At 51.5% G+C, this 22,551-nt stretch overlaps 1 protein-coding gene across 2 annotated transcripts in view; it reads right to left on the reverse strand.

Moving 5' to 3' along the window:
• Positions 1 to 22,551, reverse strand: part of LOC110492720 (constitutive coactivator of PPAR-gamma-like protein 2) — a 100,385-nt gene that overhangs the window by 37,499 nt on the left and 40,335 nt on the right. Inside the window, exons 7-9 of one of the 2 annotated variants that reach the window (XM_036947862.2) lie at positions 14,915 to 15,156; positions 10,989 to 11,229; positions 382 to 553 (exon numbers count right to left, since the gene is read on the reverse strand). In XM_036947862.2, the coding sequence (XP_036803757.2) occupies positions 382 to 553; positions 10,989 to 11,229; positions 14,915 to 15,156 (655 nt within the window). Of the gene's footprint in view, positions 1 to 381; positions 554 to 5,515; positions 7,072 to 10,988; positions 11,230 to 14,914; positions 15,157 to 22,551 lie in introns of those variants that run through there. The other variant, XM_090204100.1, reaches the window with a different exon arrangement.

The following is a 22,551-nucleotide window of genomic DNA, read 5'->3' on the forward strand; positions in this document are numbered from 1 at the left end:
GACAAAGCAGACAGGTGACCGGACTAGACAAAGCAGACAGGTGACCGGACTAGACAAAGCAGACAGGTGACTGGACTAGACAAAGCAGACAGGTGACTGGACTAGACAAAGCAGACAGGTGACTGGACTAGACAAAGCAGACAGGTGACCGGGCTAGACAAAGCAGACAGGTGACCGGGCTAGACAAAGCAGACACCTGACCAGGTTAGACAAAGCAGACAGGTGACCGGACTAGACAAAGCAGACAGGTGACTGGACTAGACAAAGCAGACAGGTGACCGGGCTAGACAAAGCAGACAATTAAAAACCTAATGCTTCAATTGGAATTAAAATCATTCATCTTTCACTAGCCCAACTCTTTCCACTTCCTGCTTCCCTCACCTTCGAGGGGTCCTCTGTTGCGCATGGCGAGTCTCTCGAGGTGTCGGTGTGTTTCAGCTAGGCTGAAGAGGACCCCATAGCTGTACTGTCTGGCTGCTCTGAACAGCAGAGAGGCTGGAGGCAGTTCACTGTTACAATCATCTTCTATACACACCGCCATCTTCATCTCTCCCTGAGAGAGAGAGAAAGAAAGATCTACTGACTTGTAACTTTCTGGTTGTTAAGAGTGAGATTAACAAGATTAAATTAGCCAAAAATATATAGGTAATTAAATTGTACACAGGAGAAAACGATTAGTCTTTTAACTCACACTGCCAATCTTAATCGTGCTAGCTAGCCAAATGTTAAATTGTTAGCTAGTTTACTGGCTAGCGCCAACTGTTACCTGGTGGTAACCAGAGCAACAAGGCCACTGAGGCAGCGCTAGCAGTACCAGCAGAGAAAGACTCCCCCCCCCCCCCCTTTTAACATTTCCAGCAGAAATAAAATCAGAGAAGGGAAGAATCCACTTGAAACACAGCATTCTGGAGGGAGAACCCGGAAACCTTCTTTGCCGACTGCTCACACAACAGGACTGTTACGAACCTGTTATTTTACAGACCACACAACTGCCTGGCATACAGCTGTAACCAGGCATTTCAGCGATACAAAGAAAGGCCTCTGCCAGGGAAGGCAAATCCACATTTTTGAGGACATGGAAAAGGACCAGGAAAACAGGTTTCTGCCGGTAAACGTGCCGGTAAATGTGTACCGGAACGGACACTGTCATGGCCCAGGGCAGTGAGGCTGCACTCAGCTCTTCTGTGCAGGACTTCCCCTTACCCCAGGCTCTCCAACAACAGGAGCTCAGGCCCAGATAAACTCAACAGGACCATCCTCTCCCCTGCCTGCCTACGACCACCAGAGCCAAGACCACACCACCATCAGCCTGTTGAGAGACAGGCTGGCTCTGTTAGAGGTATGGGTTACTGAGCTGAAGGAGCAGCCCCCCAGCTACACCACCTCCAGACTGCTGAGAGACAGACTGGCTCTGTTAGAGGTATGGGTTACTGAGCAGAAGGAGCAGCCCCCCCCAGCTACACCACCTCCAGACTACTGAGAGACAGGCTGGCTCTGTTAGAGGTATGGGTTACTGAGCAGAAGGAGCAACCCCCCCCAGCTACACCACCTCCAGACTACTGAGAGACAGGCTGGCTCTGTTAGAGGTATGGGTTACTGAGCTGAAGGAGCAGGACCCCCCAGCTACACCACCTCCAGACTGCTGAGAGACAGGCTGGCTCTGTTAGAGGTATGGGTTACTGAGCTGAAGGAGCAACCCCCAGCTACACCCCCTCCAGACTGCTGAGAGACAGGCTAGCTCTGTTAGAGGTAAGGGTTACTGAGCTGAAGGAGCAACCCCCCCCAGCTACACCACCTCCAGACTACTGAGAGACAGGCTGGCTCTGTTAGAGGTATGGGTTACTGAGCTAAAGGAGCAGCCCCTCAGCTACACCACCTCCAGACTGCTGAGAGACAGGCTGGCTCTGTTAGAGGTATGGGTTACTGAGCTGAAGGAGCAGGACCCCCCAGCTACACCACCTCCAGACTGCTGAGAGACAGACTGGCTCTGTTAGAGGTATGGGTTACTGAGCAGAAGGAGCAGCCCCCCTCAGCTACACCACCTCCAGACTGCTGAGAGACAGACTGGCTCAGTTAGAGGTATGGGTTACTGACATGAAGGAGCAGCCCCTCAGCTACACCACCTCCAGACTGCTGAGAGACAGACTGGCTCAGTTAGAGGTATGGGTTACGGAGCTGAAAGAGCGAGCACCAGCCCAGACACAGAGCTTCTACAGGACCAGATCAACCAGCGCAGGACCCAGTTGAAGAACTCTGTCCAAATCAAATCAAATTTGATTTGTCACATACACATGGTTAGCAGATGTTAATGCACAAATGATAACACAGTGTTGAGCAACGTAATAAAGTAATTACCTTTCAAGTAAGTTAAGTTCAACATTATATTGGCTGACAATTTGTTAGCTACTTACGAACCACATAGCATATCATTACAGCAGTATGTACCGGTATGTTAGCTACGCTGTCCTTATGAACCACATAGCATATCATTACAGCAGTATGTACTGGTATGTTAGTTAGCTACACTGTCCTTATGAACCACATAGCATATCATTACATCAGAATGTACCGGTATGTTAGCTACACTGTCCTTATGAACCACATAGCATATCATTACAGCAGTATGTACTGGTATGTTAGTTAGCTACACTGTCCTTATGAACCACATAGCATATCATTACATCAGAATGTACCGGTATGTTAGCTACACTGTCCTTATGAACCACATAGCATATCATTACAGCAGTATGTACTGGTATGTTAGTTAGCTACACTGTCCTTATGAACCACATAGCATATCATTACAGCAGTATGTACTGGTATGTTAGCTACGCTGTCCTTATGAACCACATAGCATATCATTACAGCAGTATGTACTGGTATGTTAGCTACGCTGTCCTTATGAACCACATAGCATATCATTGCAGCAGTATGTACTGGTATGTTAGTTAGCTACGCTGTCCTTATGAACCACATAGCATATCATTACAGCAGTATGTACTGGTATGTTAGTTAGCTACGCTGTCCTTATGAACCACATAGCATATCATTACAGCAGTATGTACAGGTATGTTAGCTACGCTGTCCTTATGAACCACATAGCATATCATTACAGCAGTATGTACTGGTATGTTAGTTAGCTACGCTGTCCTTATGAACCACATAGCATATCATTACAGCAGTATGTACTGGTATGTTAGTTAGCTACGCTGTCCTTATGAACCACATAGCATATCATTACAGCAGTATGTACTGGTATGTTAGCTACGCTGTCCTTATGAACCACATAGCATATCATTACAGCAGTATGTACTGGTATGTTAGTTAGCTACGCTGTCCTTATGAACCACATAGCATATCATTACAGCAGTATGTACTGGTATGTTAGTTAGCTACGCTGTCCTTATGAACCACATAGCATATCATTACAGCAGTATGTACTGGTATGTTAGTTAGCTACGCTGTCCTTATGAACCACATAGCATATCATTATAGAAGTATGTACTGGTATGTTAGTTAGCTACCTAAGTAACGTAAGTTGGCGGCTAATACATTAAAACAGCATCTCCAGATGACACTAGGGAGAGGAGCCACCTCCAGATGGCACTAGGGAGAGGAGCCACCTCCAGATGACACCCATCATACTCCCCATAACAGCAGTTACCCTCTCCTCTAGGTCCCTGCGTAGTTCAGATAGATTATCTTGCAGCCCCATCCCACCGTTCCCCACAGACCCGGTACTCTCCTGGACTGTATACTGCTGACAGAAAACCTGAATCTGGGCTTTCCCTAGATCCCACCGATTTAGAGACTCAAACTCCCCTTTCAGCTGCTCCCACCTCTCCCAAAAGGCCTGGGAGCAAAACGTGGCATCTGGCTTTATGTTGAATTTCCTATAGGAAGTCTGCCAGGGCCCTGGTGAAACAGAGCTGAGCCAATAGGAAGTATCCCAGGGCCCTGGTGAAACAGAGCTGAGCCAATAGGAAGTCTCCCAGGGCCCTGGTGAAACAGAGCTGAGCCAATAGGAAGTCTCCCAGGGCCCTGGTGAAACAGAGCTGAGCCAATAGGAAGTCTCCCAGGGCCCTGGTGAAACAGAGCTGAGCCAATAGGAAGTCTCCCAGGGCCCTGGTGAAACAGAGCTGAGCCAATAGGAAGTCTCCCAGGGCCCTGGTGAAACAGAGCTGAGCCAATAGGAAGTCTCCCAGGGCCTGGTGAAACAGAACTGAGCCAATAGGAAGTCTCCCAGGGCCCTGGTGAAACAGAGCTGAGCCAATATGAAGCCTCCCAGGGCCCTGGTGAAACAGAACTGAGCCAATAGGAAGTCTCCCAGGGCCCTGGTGAAACAGAACTGAGCCAATAGGAAGTCTCCCAGGGCCGTGGTGAAACAGAGCTGAGCCAAAAGGAAGTCTCCCAGGGCCCTGGTGAAACAGAGCTGAGCAAATAGGAAGACTCCCAGGGCCCTGGTGAAACAGAGCTGAGCCAATAGGAAGTCTCCCGTGGCCCTGGTGAAACAGAGCTGAGCCAATGGGAAGTCTCCCAGGGCCCTGGTAAAACAGAACTGTGCCATGGAAACAGGATGGTCTGAAAACCCAAAGGAGAATGGAGGCCCTCACTAGCCTATTGCTCTCATTCTTCTGTATAGATATGATCCAAACGAGCTGCGCTCACCATACCCACAACCACCTTCACCCACGTATACGGCTTTGAGGTAGGATACTTAGTTCTCCATGTGTCACCTAGACAGAACTGATTCAGAACATCGTTCAACAACCCTGCTGAGCCCAAATGCAGCTCCTCAGTATTCCTGTCTTTAGTAAAGTCAATGACACAGTACCACCCCCCCAACACAGGCACCTCGTCCAGGGCTGTGTCATCAGTATTCCTGTCTTTAGTAAAGTCAATGACACAGTACCACCCCCCCAACACAGGCACCTCGTCCAGCGCTGTGTCATCAGTATTCCTGTCTTTAGTAAAGTCAATGACACCGTACCACCCCCCCCCCCAACACAGGCACCTCGTCCACCTTGTCGCCCCCCTCCCCCATACTTCTCCCCTGATCAGGGCTTCCTCCCCAATTACAGGATATTTCACACTCTTTTTGCCACTTTTCTTCTCCCCCATCTTCTGTTTGGCTCCCTCAGGTCCCGCCAGCATGTTTACCGTTCCCCACAGACCCGGTACTCACCTCCTCCTCAGGTCCCGCCAGCATGCTTACCTTTCCCCACAGACCCGGTACTCACCTCCTCCTCAGGTCCCGCCAGCATGTTTACCGTTCCCCACAGACCCGGTACTCACCTCCTCCTCAGGTCCCACCAGCATGCTTACCTTTCCCCACAGACCCGGTACTCACCTCCTCCTCAGGTCCCGCCAGCATGTTTACCGTTCCCCACAGACCCGGTACTCACCTCCTCCTCAGGTCCCGCCAGCATGTTTACCGTTCCCCACAGACCCGGTACTCACCTCCTCCTCAGGTCCCACCAGCATGCTTACCTTTCCCCACAGACCCGGTACTCACCTCCTCCTCAGGTCCCGCCAGCATGCTTACCGTTCCCCACAGACCCGGTACTCACCTCCTCCTCAGGTCCCGCCAGCATGTTTACCGTTCCCCACAGACCCGGTACTCACCTCCTCCTCAGGTCCCACCAGCATGCTTACCTTTCCCCACAGACCCGGTACTCACCTCCTCCTCAGGTCCCGCCAGCATGCTTACCGTTCCCCACAGACCCGGTACTCACCTCCTCCTCAGGCCCGCCAGCATGCTTACCTTTCCCCACAGACCCGGTACTCACCTCCTCCTCAGGTCCCACCAGCATGCTTACCTTTCCCCACAGACCCGGTACTCACCTCCTCCTCAGGCCCGCCAGCATGCTTACCGTTCCCCACAGACCCGGTACTCACCTCCTCCTCAGGCCCGCCAGCATGCTTACCTTTCCCCACAGACCCGGTACTCACCTCCTCCTCAGGCCCGCCAGCATGCTTACCTTTCCCCACAGACCCGGTACTCACCTCCTCCTCAGGCCCCGCCAGCATGCTTACCTTTCTCCACAGACCCGGTACTCACCTCCTCCTCAGGCCCGCCAGCATGCTTACCTTTCCCCACAGACACGGTACTCACCTCCTCCACTGGAGTCTCGGTTACTGCAGCAACCTACCTCTGGTCATTCAGCCCAGCTTTAACCCGTCCACTAGCTCCCTCCCTCATCCTTCTGTCTCAACCAGGCTCTGTCCTCTAAGCCGGGACCCCCCAACAGTAGCCTGCCCCCAAAACGAGCTAACGGCAGGTTGCCCTTGTCTCTCTGGGCATGCAAACTACTTGAGCTCGACCCTCGCATTAAGGAGAAGTCCTCCTGTTTTATAGGCCAAGTATAAGTAGCGTATATGCAGCCAAGACAATGGTAAACGTGGTCAGAGCCTGAAATAACTGTATACAATACAATCGAGGTGAGGGTGTTGGAAACGCTTTTGGCAATTAATCTGCTTCTGTGCTGTGGGTGGCACAGTGGGCTCTTTTTAAAGGATTGCCCGATCTCTTAGAGTCCCTGGGATCCAGGTGGACAGCCAGTCACTGGGACGACCTGGGATCCAGGTGGACAGGGGTGGTCTGCCAGTCACTGGGACGAATTGGGATCCAGCTGGACAGGGGTGGTCTGCCAGTCACTGGGACGACCTGGGACCCAGCTGGACAGGGGTGGCCTGCCAGTCACTGGGACGACCTGGGATCCAGCTGGACAGGGATGGCCTGCCAGTCACTGGGATGACCTGGGATCCAGCTGGACAGGGATGGTCTGCCAGTCACTGGGATGACCTGGGATCCAGCTGGACAGGGATGGCCTGCCAGTCACTGGGATGACCTGGGATCCAGCTGGACAGGGGTGGTCTGCCAGTCACTGGGATGACCTGGGATCCAGCTGGACAGGGGTGGTCTGCCAGTCACTGGGACGACCTGGGATCCAGCTGGACAGGGATGGCCTGCCAGTCACTGGGATGACCTGGGATCCAGATGGACAGGGATGGCCTGCCAGTCACTGGGATGACCTGGGATCCAGCTGGACAGGGATGGTCTGCCAGTCACTGGGATGACAACCCAAATTGGGATGGGGGGAGCATTTAGCGGGTGGAATAGTAGAGAACAATTGGAGCTTTACTCAGTAGCAGTGCAAATGGTCCCGCTATATGGACACTCAATCAGTATGGTACCTTCTAATGGTTTACAAACATATAATATGATCAACAGAATTGAAAACTGTATCACATTATGGTAAATGGTGAAAAAATATAGCCAGTTAAAATTGTAATGGCTTAGCAGATATTAAGAAAAGACAGTCAGTATTTACCTGGCTAAAAGATATGGAAAATAATATCTATTATTGCCAGGAAACTCATTCGATTATTTAAAAAATAATTGTTTGGGAAAATGACTGGGGGGGGGGGGGGGGGGGTAAAATATGAGCAAAGAAACTCAAAAGGGGTGATGACATCTTTGATCCGAATGTGCAAATTGTTCAGACAGAGCTGGAAGCTAGACGGACAGAGGAATTTATAACGGACTATTTCCAACATAATATACAGTGCATTCGGAAGTATTCAGACCCCTTCACTTTTTTCACATTTAGTTACAGCATTAATATAAAATGTATGAAATCATTTTTTCACCCCTCAATCTACACACCAGATAATGACATACAAAACAGGTCAAACAAAAGTGTTAATGTAAATAAAATAAAACATAGAAATACCTTATATACCGTTGAAGTCGGAAGTTTACATACACTTAGGTGGAATCATTCAAATTAGTTTTTCATTCACTTAGTGGGACTATCATTTGTTTTTCAACAGGACAATGACCCAAAACACACCTCCAGGCTGTGTAAGGGCTATTTGACCAAGATGGAGAGTGATGGAGTGCTGCATCAGATGACCTGGCCTTCACAATCACCTGACCTCAACCCAAGTGAGATGGTTAAGGATGAGTTGGACAGCAGAGTGAAGGAAAAGCAGCATATTTGGGAACTCCTTCAAGACTGTTGGAAAAGCATTCCAGGTGAAGCTGGTTGAGAGAATGTCAAGAGTGTGCAAAGCTGTCATCAAGGCAAAGGGTGGCTATTTGAAGAATCTCAAATATTAAATATATTTTTATTTGTCAAACACTTTTTTTGTTATTACATGATTTGATATGTGTTATTTCATAGTTGATGTTTTCACTATTATTCTACAATGTCAAAAATGTAATGAAGAGAAACCCTTGAATGAGTAGGTGTGTCCAAACCTTTGACTGGTACTGTAGGAATTCAGACCCTTTGCTATGAGACTTGAAATTGAGCTCAGGTGCATCCTGTTTCCATTGATCATCCTTGAGATGTTTCTACAACTTGATTGGAGTCCACTTGTGGTAAATTCAATTGGTTGGACAATTTTTGGAAAGTGCATGTCAGAGCAAAAACCAGCCATGAGGTCGAAATAATTGTCCGTAGAGCACCGAGACAGGATTATGTCGAGGCACAGATCTGGGGAAGGGTACCAAAATGTTTTTTGCAGCATTGAAGGTCAAGAACACAGTGGCCTCCATCATTCTTAAATGGAAGAAGTTTGGAACCACCAAGACTCTTCCTAGAGCTGGCCGTCTGGCAATTGGGGGAGAAGAACCTTGGTCAGGGAGGTGACCAAGAACCCGATGGTCACTCTGACAGCTCCAGAGTTCCTCTGTGGAGATGGGAGAATCTTCCAGAAGGACAACCATCTCTGCAGCACTCCACCAATCAGGCCTTTATGGTAGAGTGACCAGACAGAAGCCAGTCCTCAGTAAAAGGCACATGACAGTCCACTTGGAGTATCCAAAAGGCACCTAAAGGACTCTCAGACCATAAGAAACAAGATTCTCTGGTCTGATGAAACCAAGATTGAAGTCTTTGGCCTGAATGCCAAGAGTCACGTCTGGAGGAAACCTGCCACCATTCCTACGGTGAAGCATGGTGGTGGCATCATCATGCTGTGGGGATGTTTTTCAGCAGCAGGGACTGGGAGACTAGTCAGGATCGAGGGAAAGATGAACTGAGCAAAGTACAGAGAGATCCTAGATGAAAGCACTTAGGACCTCAGACTGCGGGCGAAGGTTCACCTTCTAACAGGACAATGACCTTAAACACACAGCCAAGACAACGAAGGAGTGGCTTCGGGACAAGTCTCTGAATGCCCTTGAATGGCCCAGCCAGAGCCTGGAGTTCAAACCGACTGATCGTCTCTAGAGAGACCTGAAAATAGCTGTGTAGCGATGCTCCCCATCCAACCTGACAGACCTTGAGAGGATCTGCAGAGAAGAATGGGAGAAATTCCCAAATACAGGTGTGCTAAGCTTGTACTGTCATACCCAAGTAGACTCAAGGCTGTAATCGTTGCCAAAGGTGCTTCAACAAAATGCTGGGTAAAGGGTCTGAATACTTATGTAAATATGATATTTCAGTTTATTTAATATACATTTGCAAAAATGTTTAAAAAAAAACAGTTTCTGATTTGTCATTATGGGGTATTGTGTTGAGGGAAAAAAATGTAATCAATTTTAGAATAAGGGTGTAATGAAATTTGGAAAAAGTTGAGGGGTCTGAATACTTTCAGCATGCACTGTATCTACACGTACGGTCACAAGACACAGGCCTCCTTATTGTCCCTAGAATTTCTAAGCTGGAGGCAGGGCTGTCTCCTACAAAGCTACATTTTTATGAAATGGTCTGCCTATCCATGTGAGAGACTCAAGTCTCCTGCTGTCTCTGCCTGGCCGGCTCCCCTCTCTCCACTGGGATTCTCTGCGTCTGACCCTATCATGAGGGCTGAGTCATTGGCTTACGAGTGGTCTTCCATGCCGTCCCTAGGAGGGGTGCATCACAGCTTGCCAGGCTTTTTCCCCCGCTATTCTCTACTTGAATGGGTTGAGTCATTGATGTGATCTTCCTGTCCGGTCTTGCTCCCCTCTGGCTCGAGCAGTGGAGATCATCGTGGGCTATACTTGGCCTTGTCTCAGGGTAGTAAGTTGGTGGTCTGTGCTTTGGCAAAGTGGGTGGGTTTATATCCTGCCTGATTGGCCCTGTCCGGGGGTAACTTTGGACAAGGCCACAGCATCCCGAACCCCTGTCTCAGTCTCCAGTATCTATGCTGCTATAGTCTATGTGCCAGGGGTCAGTCTGTTCTATCTGGTGTCCTGTGTGATCCTCATTCTCTCATCCCTCAGTCCTCTGTGTTTCCATGGTCAGTATGTGGTATATCTGTGGATACATCAGTCCTCTGTGTCTGTTACCTTGGTCAGTATGTGGTATATCTGTGGATACATCAGTCCTGTGTTACTTGGTCAGTATGTGGTATATCTGTGGACACATCAGTCCTCTGTGTTACCTTGGTCAGTATGTGGTATATCTGTGGATACATCAGTCCTCTGTGTTACCTTGGTCAGTATGTGGTATATCTGTGGATACATCAGTCCTCTGTGTCTGTTACCTTGGTCAGTATGTGGTATATCTGTGGATACATCAGTCCTCTGTGTTACCTTGGTTAGTATGTGGTATATCTGTGGATACATCAGTCCTCTGTGTTACCTTGGTCAGTATGTGGTATATCTGTGGATACATCAGTCCTCTGTGTTACCTTGGTCAGTATGTGGTATATCTGTGGATACATCAGTCCTCTGTGTCTGTTACCTTGGTCAGTATGTGGTATATCTGTGGATACATCAGTCCTCTGTGTCTGTTACCTTGGTCAGTATGTGGTATATCTGTGGATACATCAGTCCTCTGTGTTACCTTGGTTAGTATGTGGTATATCTGTGGATACATCAGTCCTCTGTGTTACCTTGGTCAGTATGTGGTATATCTGTGGATACATCAGTCCTCTGTGTTACCTTGGTCAGTATGTGGTATATCTGTGGATACATCAGTCCTCTGTGTCTGTTACCTTGGTCAGTATGTGGTATATCTGTGGATACATCAGTCCTCTGTGTCTGTTACCTTGGTCAGTATGTGGTATATCTCTGGATACATTAGTCCTCTGCGATGTCTGTGTTCTGCTACTCTCAACACCTCAGCGCTGACTTGAGGCAGAGGGGGCGTGGTTATGTCCATGTGACTCCGCGTCGCCATTGACAACAGCGATGGAATGTTGGACCCGCTCCCGGTACCGTGGGAACCATCCCCTCCACTCCCCCGGCCGGACGGGTTGTCCCACCCGGAGGACTTGTCTGTCAGATGGCTGAAAGAGTGAAAAGAGTGAGAGAGGAAAGAAAGGGTTAGTGAGGGGGGAGAGAGAACGGGTTAGTGAGGGGGGAGAGAGGGAGAGAACGGGTTAGTGAGGGGGGAGAGAGAACGGGTTAGTGAGGGGGGAGAGAGGGAGAGAATGGGTTAGTGAGGGGGGAGAGAGGGAGAGAACGGGTTAGTGAGGGGGGAGAGAGGGAGAGAACGGGTTAGTGAGGGGGGAGAGAGGGAGAGAACGGGTTAGTGAGGGGGGAGAGAGAGAGAGAACGGGTTAGTGAGGGGGGAGAGAGAACGGGTTAGTGAGGGGGGAGAGAGAACGGGTTAGTGAGGAGGGAGAGAATGGGTTAGTGAGGGGGGAGAGAGGGAGAGAACGGGTTAGTGAGGGGGGAGAGAGGGAGAGAACGGGTTAGTGAGGGGGGAGAGAGGGAGAGAACGGGTTAGTGAGGGGGGAGAGAGGGAGAGAACGGGTTAGTGAGGGGGGAGAGAGGGAGAGAACGGGTTAGTGAGGGGGGAGAGAGGAGGAGAGAACGGGTTAGTGAGAGGGGAGAGAGGAGGAGAGAACGGGTTAGTGAGGGGGGAGAGAGGAGGAGAGAATGGGTTAGTGAGAGGAGGAGAGAACGGGTTAGTGAGGGGGGAGAGAGGAGGAGAGAACGGGTTAGTGAGGGGGGAGAGAGGGAGAGAATGGGTTAGTGAGGGGGGAGAGAGGAGGAGAGAATGGGTTAGTGAGAGGGGAGAGAGGAGGAGAGAACGGGTTAGTGAGGGGGGAGAGAGGAGGAGAGAACGGGTTAGTGAGGGGGGAGAGAATGGGTTAGTGAGGGGGGAGAGAGGAGGAGAGAATGGGTTAGTGAGAGGGGAGAGAGGAGGAGAGAATGGGTTAGTGAGGGGGAGAGAGGAGGAGAGAATGGGTTAGTGAGAGGGGAGAGAGGAGGAGAGAATGGGTTAGTGAGAGGGGAGAGAGGAGGAGAGAACGGGTTAGTGAGGGGGGAGAGAGGAGGAGAGAACGGGTTAGTGAGGGGGGAGAGAGGAGGAGAGAACGGGTTAGTGAGGGGGGAGAGGAGAGGGTTAGTGGGGTGGGAGAGAGTTGGTGCTAACTAAGACTAAAACAATGTTATAGTAACAGTAGCAACGTCACAGCACACAGAACTTCATGAATAACCTATGAGGTGTGTGTGTGTAATGTGTGTGTGGGGGGGGCAACCGCAGGGTGCATGTGACTAGTGCACCAACGTTACCATCTGAAAATGAGGCAAAGGACTGATCTACCATTCACTAGATGAGGCCCTTCACTACATCCTCCGGAATGACAAGATGTTTCTGCTGGGTGACTTCAACACTAGGGTGGGACTGAACAACAGGATATGGAGCGGAGTGGTGGGTGACTTCAACACTAGGGTGGGACTGAACAACAGGATATGGAGTCAGAGTGCTGGGTGACTTCAACACTAGAGTGGGACTGAACAACAGGATATGGAGCGGAGTGGTGGGTGACTTCAACACTAGGGTGGGACTGAACAACAGGATATGGAGCGGAGTGGTGGGTGACTTCAACACTAGGGTGGGACTGAACAACAGGATATGGAGCGGAGTGCTGGGTGACTTCAACACTAGGGTGGGACTGAACAACAGGATATGGAGTCAGAGTGCTGGGTGACTTCAACACTAGAGTGGGACTGAACAACAGGATATGGAGCGGAGTGGTGGGTGACTTCAACACTAGGGTGGGACTGAACAACAGGATATGGAGCGGAGTGCTGGGTGACTTCAACACTAGGGTGGGACTGAACAACAGGATATGGAGCGGAGTGCTGGGTAGGCATGGTGTTGGCCAGGTCAATGAGAACGGAATGAGACTGCTAACTCTGTGCTGATCATGATCTCAGTGTCACTGGCACCTTGTTCCAGCTGAAGAACAAATATAAAACATCATAGATGCCCCCACGCTCCAAACACAGGCCCCTGATTGACTACATCATAGATGCCCCCACGCTCCAAACACAGGCCCCTGATTGACTACATCATAGATGCCCCCACGCTCCAAACACTGGAACCTGATTGACTACGTCATAGATGCCCCCACGCTCCAAACACAGGCCCCTGATTGACTACATCATAGATGCCCCCACGCTCCAAACACAGGCCCCTGATTGACTACATCATAGATGCCCCCACGCTCCAAACACTGGAACCTGATTGACTACGTCATAGATGCCCCCACGCTCCAAACACAGGCCCCTGATTGACTACATCATAGATGCCCCCACGCTCCAAACACAGGCCCCTGATTGACTACGTCATAGATGCCCCCACGCGCCAAACACGGGCCCCTGATTGACTACATCATAGATGCCCCCACACTCCAAACATGGGCCCCTGATTGACTACATCATGGATGCCCCCACGCTCCAAACACAGGCCCCTGATTGACTACGTCATAGTGAGACGTTCCGACACTAATGACGTCCTGCTGACACGTGACACGAGGGGTACTGAATGCTGGACAGATCACGGTGTGGTACTGGCTAAACTCCAGGTGAGAATACGTCCAGCTACATCTTGGCCAGCGGTCTGTAGGGGGGGCCAGCTACATCTTGGCCAGCGGTCTGTAGGGGGGGCCAGCTACATCTTGGCCAGCGGTCTGTAGGGGGGGCCAGCTACATCTTGGCCAGCGGTCTGTAGGGGGGGCCAGCTACATCTTGGCCAGCGGTCTGTAGGGGGAGCCAGCTACATCTTGGCCAGCGGTCTGTAGGGGGGGCCAGCTACATCTTGGCCAGCGGTCAGTAGGGGGGGCCAGCTACATCTTGGCCAGCGGTCTGTAGGGGGGGCCAGCTACATCTTGGCCAGCGGTCTGTAGGGGGGGCCAGCTACATCTTGGCCAGCGGTCTGTAGGGGGGGCCAGCTACATCTTGGCCAGCGCTCTGTAGGGGGGGCCAGCTACATCTTGGCCAGCGGTCTGTAGGGGGGGCCAGCTACATCTTGGCCAGCGGTCTGTAGGGGGGGCCAGCTACATCTTGGCCAGCGCTCTGTAGGGGGGGCCAGCTACATCTTGGCCAGCGCTCTGTAGGGGGGACCAGCTACATCTTGGCCAGCGGTCAGTAGGGGGGGCCAGCTACATCTTGGCCAGCGGTCTGTAGGGGGGGCCAGCTACATCTTGGCCAGCGGTCTGTAGGGGGGGCCAGCTACATCTTGGCCAGCGGTCTGTAGGGGGGGCCAGCTACATCTTGGCCAGCGCTCTGTAGGGGGGGCCAGCTACATCTTGGCCAGCGCTCTGTAGGGGGGGCCAGCTACATCTTGGCCAGCGGTCAGTAGGGGGGGCAGATGAAGCTCTACAAGTACCAGCTAAAAACGTTGCTGAAGAAGTGCAACATCAAACCCACAGACCTTGAGGACGCTGCTGCCAACCGTTCCACCTTGTGGTAGCTCTGCCTGAGCGGTGTACAGAGGTGGGAGGAGGAGAGGAGCACAGAGACAGCGACCATGCCTGCCCCCACCAACACAGACTGTACATACCCCACCTGAAATAAAGTTTGTGGATCTTGGACCAAGTAACCAAATTATTCAGTTAACTCAGAAGTAGAAGTCATCATCGGATACAATGGACTACCATAAGCAACAGGTATGTGTGTGTAACAGGTGTGTGTGTGTAACAGGTGTGTGTGTGTGTGTAAGTGTAAAAGGTGTCTTACTGGCTGCTGTCGTTTGGTTCGTCTCCATCGGAGGAAGACGATGGCGAGTGGGAGGGGCCAGAGGGAGCGGACGTGTGGTGATTCGTTAATCTACTTCCTCCCTGGTCATATGGAGCCGACCAATCCATGTAGCCCATTGTCCCAGACAGCGAATCATTGCAGTCCGGCAGGGGGGGCAGGTTCTGGAACAGAGAGGCGTGGCCTGGTCCACACGGAGCATTCGGATAGGGTGGATTTACCCCCTGGGGAGGAAACACACAGGTTGTGTCTCAAAATGCATACTATCGTACTCCACACTCATGCTCCAAGTACATTCTCCCACAACTTTCTCTTCAGTACGTTCTTGTGAGGACGATAGTGTGGAGAACACATAAAACATGATATTAGAGCAGCACTCCTACTGAATTACCTTCACGCTGAGCAGCACTCCCCCTACTGTATTACCTTCACGCTGAGCAGCACTCCCCCTACTGTATTACCTTCACGCTGAGCAGCACTCCCCCTACTGTATTACCTCACGCTGAGCAGCACTCCCCTCTGTTGTATTACCTCACGCTGAGCAGCACTACCGCTACTGTATTGCTGAGCAGCATTCCCCCTACTGTATTACCTTCACGCTGAGCAGCACTCCCCCTACTGTATTACCTTCACGCTGAGCAGCACTCCCCCTACTGTATTACCTCACGCTGAGCAGCACTCCCCCTACTGTATTACCTTCACGCTGAGCAGCACTCCCCCTACTGTATTACCTCACGCTGAGCAGCACTCCCCTCTGTTGTATTACCTCACGCTGAGCAGCATTCCCCCTACTGTATTACCTCACGCTGAGCAGCACTCCCCCTACTGTATTGCTGAGCAGCATTCCCCCTACTGTATTACCTCACGCTGAGCAGCACTCCCCTCTACTGTATTACCTCACGCTGAGCAGCACTCCCATTACTGTATTAACACACGCTGAGCAGCATTCCCCCTACTGTATTGCTTAGCAGCATCCCCCCTACTGTATTACCTCACGCTGAGCAGCACTCCCCTCTACTGTATTACCTCATCACTCCCCCTACTGTATTACCTCACACTGAGCAACACTCCCCTCTACAGTATTACCTCACACTGAGCAGCATTCCCCCACTGTATTACCTCACGCTGAGCAGCACTCCCCCTACTGTATTACCTCACGCTGAGCAGCACTCCCCCTACTGTATTACCTCAGCACTCCCTCTACTGTATTACCTCACGTGGAGCAGCACTCGCCCCTACTGTATTACCTCATGCTGAGCAGCACTCCCCTCTACTGTATTACCTCCCGCTGAGCAGCACTCCCCCTACTGTATCCTCTCACACTGAGCAGCATTCCCCCCTACAATTACCTCCCGCTGAGAAGCATTCCCCCTACTGTATTGCTAAGCAGCATTCCCCCTACTGTATTACCTCACGCTGAGCAGCACTCCCCCTACTGTATTACCTCACACTGAGCAGCACTCCCCCTACTGTATTACCTCAGCACTCGCCCCTACTGTATTACCTCATGCTGAGCAGCACTCCCCTCTACTGTATTACCTCCCGCTGAGCAGCACTCCCCCTACTGTATTACCTCAGCACTCCCCCTACTGTATTACCTCACACTGAGCAGCACTCCCCCTACTGTATCACCTCACACTGAGCAGCACTCCCCCTACTGTATTACCTCACGCTGATCAGCACTCTACATACTGTATTACCTCAGCACTCCCTCTACTGTATTACCTCACACTGAGCAGCAATCCCCCTACTGTATTACCTCATGCTGAGCAGCACTCCCCCTACTGTATTACCGCACGCTGAGCAGCACTCCCCCTACTGTATTACCTCAGCACTCCCCCTACTGTATTACCTCAGCACTCCCCCTACTGTATTATCTCACGATGAGCAGCACTCCTCCTACTGTATTACCTCAGCACTCCCCCTACTGTATTACCTCACACTGAGCAGCACTCCTACTGTATTACCTCAGCACTCCCCCTACTGTATTACCTCAGCACTCCCCCTACTGTATTACCTCAGCACTCCCCCTACTATATTACCTCAGCACTCCCCCTACTGTATTACCTCAGCACTCCCCCTACTGTATTACCTCATGCTGCACCTCCCCCTACTGTATTACCTCAGCACTCCCCTTACTGTATTACTTCACGCTGAGCAGCACTCCCTACTGTATTACCTCACGCTGAGCAGCACTCCCCCTACTGTATTACCTCACGCTGAGCATCACTCCCCCTACTGTATTACCTCACGCTGACCATCACTCCCCTACTGTTTTACCTCACGCTGAGCAGCACTCCACTCTACTGTATTACCTCACGCTGAGCAGCACTCCCCCTACTGTATCCTCACACTGAGCAGCATTCCCCCTATTGTATTACCTCATCACTCCCACTACTGTATTACCACACACTGAGCAGCACTCCCCCTACTGTATTACCTCAGCACTCGCCCCTACTGTATTACCTCATGCTGAGCAGCACTCCCCTCTACTGTATTACCTCCCGCTGAGCAGCACTCCCCCTACTGTATTACCTCAGCACTCCCCCTACTGTATTACCTCAGCACTCCCCCTACTGTATTACCTCAGCACTCCCTCTACTGTATTACCTCACGCTGAGCAGCACTCGCCCTTACTGTATTACCTCCCACTGAGCAGCACTCCCCCTACTGTATCCTCTCACACTGAGCAGCATTCCCCCCTACAATTACCTCCCGCTGAGCAGCATTCCCCCTACTGTATTGCTAAGCAGCATTCCCCCTACTGTATTACCTCACGCTGAGCAGCACTCCCCCTACTGTATTACCTCACACTGAGCAGCACTCCCCCTACTGTATTACCTCATCACTCCCACTACTGTATTACCACACACTGAGCAGCACTCCCCCTACTGTATTACCTCAGCACTCGCCCCTACTGTATTACCTCATGCTGAGCAGCACTCCCCTCTACTGTATTACCTCCCGCTGAGCAGCACTCCCCCTACTGTATCCTCTCACACTGAGCAGCATTCCCCCTACAATTACTTCCCGCTGAGCAGCATTCCCCCTACTGTATTGCTAAGCAGCATTCCCCCTACTGTATTACCTCACGCTGAGCAGCACTCCCCCTACTGTATTACCTCACACTGAGCAGCACTCCCCCTACTGTATTACCTCAGCACTCGCCCCTACTGTATTACCTCATGCTGAGCAGCACTCCCCTCTACTGTATTACCTCCCGCTGAGCAGCACTCCCCCTACTGTATTACCTCAGCACTCCCCCTACTGTATTACCTCAGCACTCCCCCTACTGTATTACCTCACACTGAGCAGCACTCCCCCTACTGTATCACCTCACACTGAGCAGCACTCCCCCTACTGTATTACCTCACGCTGATCAGCACTCTACCTACTGTATTACCTCAGCACTCCCTCTACTGTATTACCTCACACTGAGCAGCAATCCCCCTACTGTATTACCTCATGCTGAGCAGCACTCCCCCTACTGTATTACCGCACGCTGAGCAGCACTCCCCCTACTGTATTACCTCAGCACTCCCCCTACTGTATTATCTCACGATGAGCAGCACTCCTTCTACTGTATTACCTCAGCACTCCCCCTACTGTATTACCTCACACTGAGCAGCACTCCCCCTACTGTATCACCTCACACTGAGCAGCACTCCCCCTACTGTATTACCTCACGCTGATCAGCACTCTACCTACTGTATTACCTCAGCACTCCCTCTACTGTATTACCTCACACTGAGCAGCAATCCCCCTACTGTATTACCTCATGCTGAGCAGCACTCCCCCTACTGTATTACCGCACGCTGAGCAGCACTCCCCCTACTGTATTACCTCAGCACTCCCCCTACTGTATTATCTCACGATGAGCAGCACTCCCCCTACTGTATTACCTCAGCACTTCCCCTACTGTATTACCTCAGCACTCCCCCTACTATATTACCTCAGCACTCCCCCTACTGTATTACCTCAGCACTCCCCCTACTGTATTACCTCAGCACTCCCCCTACTGTATTACCTCATGCTGCACCTCCCCCTACTGTATTACCTCAGCACTCCCCCTACTGTATTACCTCACGCTGAGCAGCACTCCCCCTACTGTATTACCTCACGCTGAGCAGCACTCCCCCTACTGTATTACTTCACGCTGAGCAGCACTCCCTACTGTATTACCTCACGCTGAGCAGCACTCCCCCTACTGTATTACCTCACGCTGAGCATCACTCCCCCTACTGTATTACCTCACGCTGACCATCACTCCCCTACTGTTTTACCTCACGCTGAGCAGCACTCCACTCTACTGTATTACCTCACGCTGAGCAGCACTCCCTCTACTGTATTACCTCACGCAGAGCAGCACTCCCCCTACTGTATTACCTCACGCAGAGCAGCACTCCCCCTACTGTATTACCTCACGCGGAGCAGCACTCCCCCTACTGTATTACCTCACGCTGAGCAGCACTCCCCCTACTGTATTACCTCACGCTGAGCAGCACTCCCTACTGTATTACCTCACGCTGAGCAGCACTCCCCCAGACTGTATTACCTCACGCTGAGCAGCACTCCCCCTACTATTACCTCACGCTGAGCAGCACTCCCTACTGTATTACCTCACGCTGAGCAGCACTCCGAAGACTGTATTACCTCACGCTGAGCAGCACTCCCCCTACTGTATTACCTCACGCTGAGCAGCACTCCCCCTACTGTATTACCACACGCTGAGCAGCACTCCCCCTACTGTATTACCTCACGCTGAGCAGCACTCCCCTCTACTGTATTACCTCACGCTGAGCAGCACTCCCCTCTACTGTATTACCTCACGCTGAGCAGCACTCCCCCTACTGTATTACCTCACGCTGAGCAGCACTCCCCCTACTGTATTACCTCAGCACTCCCCTTACTGTATTACCTCAGCACTCCCCCTACTGTATTACCTCAGCACTCCCCCTACTGTATTACCTCAGCACTCCCCCTACTGTATTACCTCATGCTGCACCTCCCCCTACTGTATTACCTCAGCACTCCCCCTACTGTATTACCTCACGCTGAGCAGCACTCCCCCTACTGTATTACCTCACGCTGAGCAGCACTCCCCTCTACTGTATTACCTCATGCTGAGCAGCACTCCCCTCTACTGTATTACCTCACGCTGAGCAGCACTCCCCCTACTGTATTACCTTAGCACTCCCCCTACCGTATTACCTCACGCTGAGCAGCACTCCCCCTACTGTATTACCTCATGCTGAGCAGCACTCCCCCTACTGTATTACCGCACGCTGAGCAGCACTCCCCCTACTGTATTACCTCAGCACTCCCCCTACTGTATTATCTCACGATGAGCAGCACTCCTTCTACTGTATTACCTCAGCACTCCCCCTACTGTATTACCTCACACTGAGCAGCACTCCCCCTACTGTATCACCTCACACTGAGCAGCACTCCCCCTACTGTATTACCTCACGCTGATCAGCACTCTACCTACTGTATTACCTCAGCACTCCCTCTACTGTATTACCTCACACTGAGCAGCAATCCCCCTACTGTATTACCTCATGCTGAGCAGCACTCCCCCTACTGTATTACCGCACGCTGAGCAGCACTCCCCCTACTGTATTACCTCAGCACTCCCCCTACTGTATTATCTCACGATGAGCAGCACTCCCCCTACTGTATTACCTCAGCACTTCCCCTACTGTATTACCTCAGCACTCCCCCTACTATATTACCTCAGCACTCCCCCTACTGTATTACCTCAGCACTCCCCCTACTGTATTACCTCAGCACTCCCCCTACTGTATTACCTCATGCTGCACCTCCCCCTACTGTATTACCTCAGCACTCCCCCTACTGTATTACCTCACGCTGAGCAGCACTCCCCCTACTGTATTACCTCACGCTGAGCAGCACTCCCCCTACTGTATTACTTCACGCTGAGCAGCACTCCCTACTGTATTACCTCACGCTGAGCAGCACTCCCCCTACTGTATTACCTCACGCTGAGCATCACTCCCCCTACTGTATTACCTCACGCTGACCATCACTCCCCTACTGTTTTACCTCACGCTGAGCAGCACTCCACTCTACTGTATTACCTCACGCTGAGCAGCACTCCCTCTACTGTATTACCTCACGCAGAGCAGCACTCCCCCTACTGTATTACCTCACGCAGAGCAGCACTCCCCCTACTGTATTACCTCACGCGGAGCAGCACTCCCCCTACTGTATTACCTCACGCTGAGCAGCACTCCCCCTACTGTATTACCTCACGCTGAGCAGCACTCCCTACTGTATTACCTCACGCTGAGCAGCACTCCCCCAGACTGTATTACCTCACGCTGAGCAGCACTCCCCCTACTATTACCTCACGCTGAGCAGCACTCCCTACTGTATTACCTCACGCTGAGCAGCACTCCGAAGACTGTATTACCTCACGCTGAGCAGCACTCCCCCTACTGTATTACCTCACGCTGAGCAGCACTCCCCCTACTGTATTACCACACGCTGAGCAGCACTCCCCCTACTGTATTACCTCACGCTGAGCAGCACTCCCCTCTACTGTATTACCTCACGCTGAGCAGCACTCCCCTCTACTGTATTACCTCACGCTGAGCAGCACTCCCCCTACTGTATTACCTCACGCTGAGCAGCACTCCCCCTACTGTATTACCTCAGCACTCCCCTTACTGTATTACCTCAGCACTCCCCCTACTGTATTACCTCAGCACTCCCCCTACTGTATTACCTCAGCACTCCCCCTACTGTATTACCTCATGCTGCACCTCCCCCTACTGTATTACCTCAGCACTCCCCCTACTGTATTACCTCACGCTGAGCAGCACTCCCCCTACTGTATTACCTCACGCTGAGCAGCACTCCCCTCTACTGTATTACCTCATGCTGAGCAGCACTCCCCTCTACTGTATTACCTCACGCTGAGCAGCACTCCCCCTACTGTATTACCTTAGCACTCCCCCTACCGTATTACCTCACGCTGAGCAGCACTCCCCCTACTGTATTACCTCAGCACTCCCCCTACTGTATTACCTCAGCACTCCCTACTGTATTACCTCAGCACTCCCTACTGTATTACCTCAGCACTCCCTACTGTATTACCTCAGCACTCCCTACTGTATTACCTCAGCACTCCCTACTGTATTACCTCAGCACTCCCCCTACTGTATTACCTCAGCACTCCCCCTACTGTATTACCTCAGCACTCCCCCTACTGTATTACCTAAGCACTCCCCCTACTGTATTACCTCATGCTGCACCTCCCCCTACTGTATTACCTCAGTACTCCCCCTACTGTATTACCTCACGCTGAGCAGCACTCCTACTGTATTACGTCAGCACTCCCCCTACTGTATTACCTCACGCTGAGCAGCACTCCCTACTGTATTACCTCACGCTGAGCAGCACTCCCCAGACTGTTTTACCTCACGCTGAGCAGCACTCCCCCTACTATTACCTCACGCTGAGCAGCACTCCCTACTGTATTACCTCACGCTGAGCAGCACTCCGAAGACTGTATTACCTCACGCTGAGCAGCACTCCCCCCTACTGTATTACCTCAGCACTCCCCACTACTGTATTACCTCACGCTGAGCAGC

The sequence above is a fragment of the Oncorhynchus mykiss genome, chromosome 16 (assembly GCF_057628025.1).
Source record: "Oncorhynchus mykiss isolate SJ-2025 chromosome 16, ASM5762802v1, whole genome shotgun sequence".
Taxonomy (NCBI): Eukaryota; Metazoa; Chordata; class Actinopteri; order Salmoniformes; family Salmonidae; genus Oncorhynchus; species Oncorhynchus mykiss.